Source organism: Chiloscyllium plagiosum, chromosome 17, assembly GCF_004010195.1.
Source record: "Chiloscyllium plagiosum isolate BGI_BamShark_2017 chromosome 17, ASM401019v2, whole genome shotgun sequence".
Classification (NCBI taxonomy): Eukaryota; Metazoa; Chordata; class Chondrichthyes; order Orectolobiformes; family Hemiscylliidae; genus Chiloscyllium; species Chiloscyllium plagiosum.
The window spans coordinates 199,079-203,608 of record NC_057726.1 but is presented as its reverse complement, the minus strand read 5'-3'; the positions used below and the strand labels follow the sequence as shown (position 1 = coordinate 203,608).

The 4,530-nt window shown below is 42.1% G+C and overlaps 1 protein-coding gene across 3 annotated transcripts in view; it reads right to left on the bottom strand.

The window, feature by feature from the left end:
• tat (tyrosine aminotransferase) overlaps positions 1–4,530 on the bottom strand; it is a 74,724-nt gene that overhangs the window by 41,465 nt on the left and 28,729 nt on the right. For all 3 annotated transcript variants that reach the window (XR_006314056.1, XM_043706456.1, XM_043706455.1), the window contains exon 7: positions 1,377–1,429. Coding sequence is in view for 2 of the 3 variants with exons in the window: in XM_043706456.1 (XP_043562391.1) it covers positions 1,377–1,429 (53 nt within the window). In the remaining variant the exon portion in view is untranslated. The remainder of the gene's footprint in view (positions 1–1,376; positions 1,430–4,530) is intronic.

The window sequence follows — 4,530 nt, the reverse complement described above, 5'->3', positions numbered from 1 at the left end:
TTAATGATATAGAAGATAGTATTAGTAATAACATTAGCAACTAAGGTGGGTGGCAGGGTGAAATGTGATGAGGATGTTAGGAGATTACAGGGTGACCTGGACAGTTTAGGTGAGTGGTCAGATGCATGGCAGATGCAGTTTAATGTGGATAAATGTATGGTTATCCACTTTGGTGGCAAGAACAGGAAGGCAGATTACTACCTAAATGGAGTCAAGTTAGATAAAGGGGCAGTACAAAGAGATCCGGGTGTTCTTGTACACCAGTCAATGAAGGCAAGCATGCAGGTACAGCAGGTAGTGAAGAAGGCTAATAGCATGCTGGCCTTCATAACAAGAGGGATTGAGTATAGAAGCAAAGAGGTTCTTCTGCAGCTATACAGGGCCCTGGTGAGACCGCACCTGGAATATTGTGTAGAGTTCTGGTCTCCAAATTTGAGGAAAGACATTCTGGCTATTGAGGGAGTGCAGCGTAGGTTCACGAGGTTAATTTCTGGAATGGCGGGACTATCTTATGTTGAAAGATTGGAGCGACTGGGCTTGTATACCCTTGAGTTTAGAAGACTGAGAGGGGATCTGACTGAGATGTGTAAGATTATTAAAGGATTGGACACTCTGGAGGCAGGAAACATGTTTCCGCTGATGGGTGAATCCCGAACCAGAGGACACAGCTTAAAAATAAGGGGTAGGCCATTTAGGACAGAGATGAGGAGAAACTTCTTCACCCAGAGAGTGGTGGGTGTGTGGAATGCTCTGCCCCAGAGGGCAGTGGAGGCCCAGTCTCTGGATTCATTTAAGAAAGAATTGGATAGAGCTCTCAAGGATAGTGGAGTCAAGGGTTATGGAGATAAGGCAGGAACAGGATACTGTTTGAGGATGATCAGCCATGATCATAATGAATGGTGGTGCAGGCTCGAAGGGCAGAATGGCCTACTCCTGCATCTATTGTCAAATAAATACTCAAATTCAGTTCATAAAGACTTTTGATTAAATGTGAATTAAGACTGTATCATGCTGGAACCTAGATTCGGATCTAGACCAACCTCAAAACTAGACTGCAAATAATTTGCTGGAAATATACAAGGGTGGACCATGAGGGAAGGGGAATAAAGAAACCATATTTTTAATTGTGTATATGCCAGGCCTATTGCCACATGTTGAACTCAAAAGGCCTATTACCACTCATAATGCTGTGTATTTAACAACGCAACTGAGTAAATCCAATTATCTGATGCATGTCATTGTGAACAACTCAAGGGGAGTGTTTCACTGTATCGATGACAGTGTATGGAAATTTGGATCTAATATGAGTTCATGACAACAGCAGTGCACACGGAATTTTAATAAGGGGATATGTACACAGTGCAATCTTTTCTCACCATATCTTCATAGATTTCATCAGCCAGGATTGGAAGGTAGTTCCTTGCTGCAACTGAAAAAGGAATAAACATGAGCGTCAAATGTTACAATTAATGGAGAAAATTTACACTTCAACAGTAAATGTTTTTTGAAGTGAATTATTTGTGAAATTTTTCATTACATAGAAACATGGAAAATAGGAACGCGAACCGGCCATTTGGCCCTCTGAGCCTGCTCCACCATTCAGTACCACCTTGGCGAATCAACCTACTGAGATCCCACTTTCTTTCCTTACCCTTTTATCTCTTCAGCTGTAAAAAATATATCCTTCTCTTTCTTGAAAACTTTCAATGTCTTAGCCTCAGCAGTTTTCTGTGGTACAGAATTGCACGGACTCCCCATTCTTTGGGTGATTAAATTTCTCATCATCTCAGTAGCCTATCCCCTAGCCTTACACTGTGACTCCTGATTCTGGACTCCCTGGTCATTAGAAACACCCTTCATGCATTTATCCTGTCTAGCCCTATTAGAATGTTGTAGATTTCCATGAGATACTTCCTCATTATTTTAAACTCCAATGAATTTAATCGTAAGCGATCCAGTCTCTCTTAATACACCAATCCTGCAAGCCCAGGAATCAGTCTGGTAAATCTTTCTTGCACTCCCTCTGTGGCCAGAACATCTTAATAATCTGTATTCCTGTTTTTGCTACCAAAGTGGTTAACCTTACATTTATCCATATTATACTGCATCTGCCATCTTACCCACTCACTCAACTTGTCCAGTTCAAACTGAAGTGTCTCTGCTTCCTCCTAACAGTTACCTTCCCACCAGCTTTGTGTCAACTGCAAAGTTTGAGATATTACATTTAGTTCCCTCATCTAAATTGTTAATATACCATTATAAATAGCTGGGTTCTAGGTATTGATCCCTGAGGTACCCCAATGGCTGCCACTTTGTTTCTCATCTGCCAGCCAGTCCTCCATCTATGTCAGTGCATTATCTCCAAACCAATGTCTCCTTAAAGATTTGTAGCTTGGGTGCCAATTGATTTGCAGACGTTTCGTCCCCTGTTTCGGTGACATCTTCAGTGCTTTGGAGCCTCCTGTGAAGTGCTACTGTACAGCATCTTCTGGCATTTATTTGGTTCCATTCCTGCTCCTTCCAGTCGTTTGTTGTAATGGCCAATACATTGGGTCTAGTTTTGAGTGTTTCTTGATGGAGTCTGTGAATGAGTGCCATGCTTCTAGAAATTCTCTGGCTGTCCTCTGTTGAGCTTGTCCTATGATTGTTGTATTGTCCCAGTCAAAGTTGTAGTCCTTGTCATCTGTGTGTATGGCTACTAGGGACAGTTGGTCATAGCATTTAGTGGCTAGTTGATGTTCATGGATGCGGATTGCTAATTGTCTGCCTGTTTTACCTCTATAGTGTTTTGTGCAGTCTTTGCATTGAATCTTGTACATTACATTTGTCTTGCACATAATGGGTATAAGATCTTTTGTCCTGGTGAGTTGTCTGAGGGTGGCTGTCAGTTTATGGGCTGTCATGAATCCAAGTGGTAGGAGAAGTCTGGCGATCAATTCCAAGAGTTTTTCTTAATATAAGGTAGTGTGGCTAGTGAGTTAGGTTGTGGCATGTCCTTGTCGTGTTGTTTGTCTGTTAGGCATCTGTGGATGAAGTTGCGGGGATATTTGTTCTTGGTGAAGACTCTGTAGAGACATACTTCTCTTTGCAGGTAGGGAGTGCTGCAGTGTGTTGTAGCCCTTTTGAACAGGGTCCTAATCCAAATCAACTTCCCAGCTCAGCGAACATATCCACAACCACAATTACTTCTAATCCCAAGCACTTTAATTTTGCATGCTAATTTCTTATGTGGGTCCTTATCAAATGCCTTCTGCAAGTGCAAGCAAACCACATTCCTCATTTTCAATTCTACTCATAACATCTGCAAAAAATCCCAATAGATTTGTTAAGTAAAATTTCTTTTTCACAAATCCACTCTGTTGCTGTAGTCTTGGTTATCTGCTATTAAATCTTTTATAATGGACTCTAGCATTTTCCCTACTATCAATGTCAGACAGACTGGTCTATTATTTCCTGTTTTCTCTCACCCTCCTTTTTTAATTGATGGGTTAGATTAGCTATCCTCCAAATCATAGGAAGTGTTTCAGATTCTAAAGAATCTTGGAAGATGACCATCAATGCATCCATTATTTCTAGGGCCACGTCCTTAAGTACTCTGGGATGCAGATTATTGGACCTTGCTGGTCTACACCAATTGGACCTACACCAATCTTGTGGATTTTAAATTCCCCTCTGGGCAATCAGGAATGGGCAATAAATGCTGGCCTAGCCAGTGATACCCTCATCTGATGAATGAATATAAATAAGTTGACCAAAAACTGGTTTGCATTGTCCAAAGGCTACTTTAGGATAACCTTGAGATTACTGTAATATGCAAATTTGTCATTGTGCACCTTGTGCCATTCGGCAACTTGTGGGATGAAAAAATTGAAACCTTGTCTGTACTCAGAGTCATAAAGATGTACAGCATGGAAACAGACCCTTCTGTCCAACTCGTCCATGCCGACCAGATATCCCAACCCAATCTAGTCCCACCTGCCAGCACCTGGCCCATATCCCTCCAAACCCTTCCTATTCATATACCCATCCAGATGCCTCTTAAATGTTGCAATTGTACCAGCCTCCACCACATCCTCTGACAGCTCATTCCATACACTACCACCCTCTGCGTGAAAAAGTTGCCCCTTAAGATCTCTTTTATATCTTTCCCCTCTCACCCTAAACCTATGCCCTCTAGTTCTGGACTCCCCGACCCCAGGGAAAAGGCTTTGTCTATTTATCCTATCCATGCCCCTCATAATTTTGTAAACCTCTATAAGGTCACCCCTTAGCCTCTGACGCTCCAGGGAAAACAGCCCCAGCCTGTTCAGCCTCTCCCTGTAGCTCAGACCCTCCAACCTTGGCAACATCCTTGTAAATCTTTTCTGAACCCTTTTAACTTTCACAACATCTTTCTGATAGGAAGGAGACCAGAATTGTGCACAATATTCCAACAGTGGCCTAACCAATGTCCTGTACAGCCGCAACATGACCTCCCAAATCCTGTACTCAATACTCTGACTAATAAAGGAAAGCATACTAAACACCTTG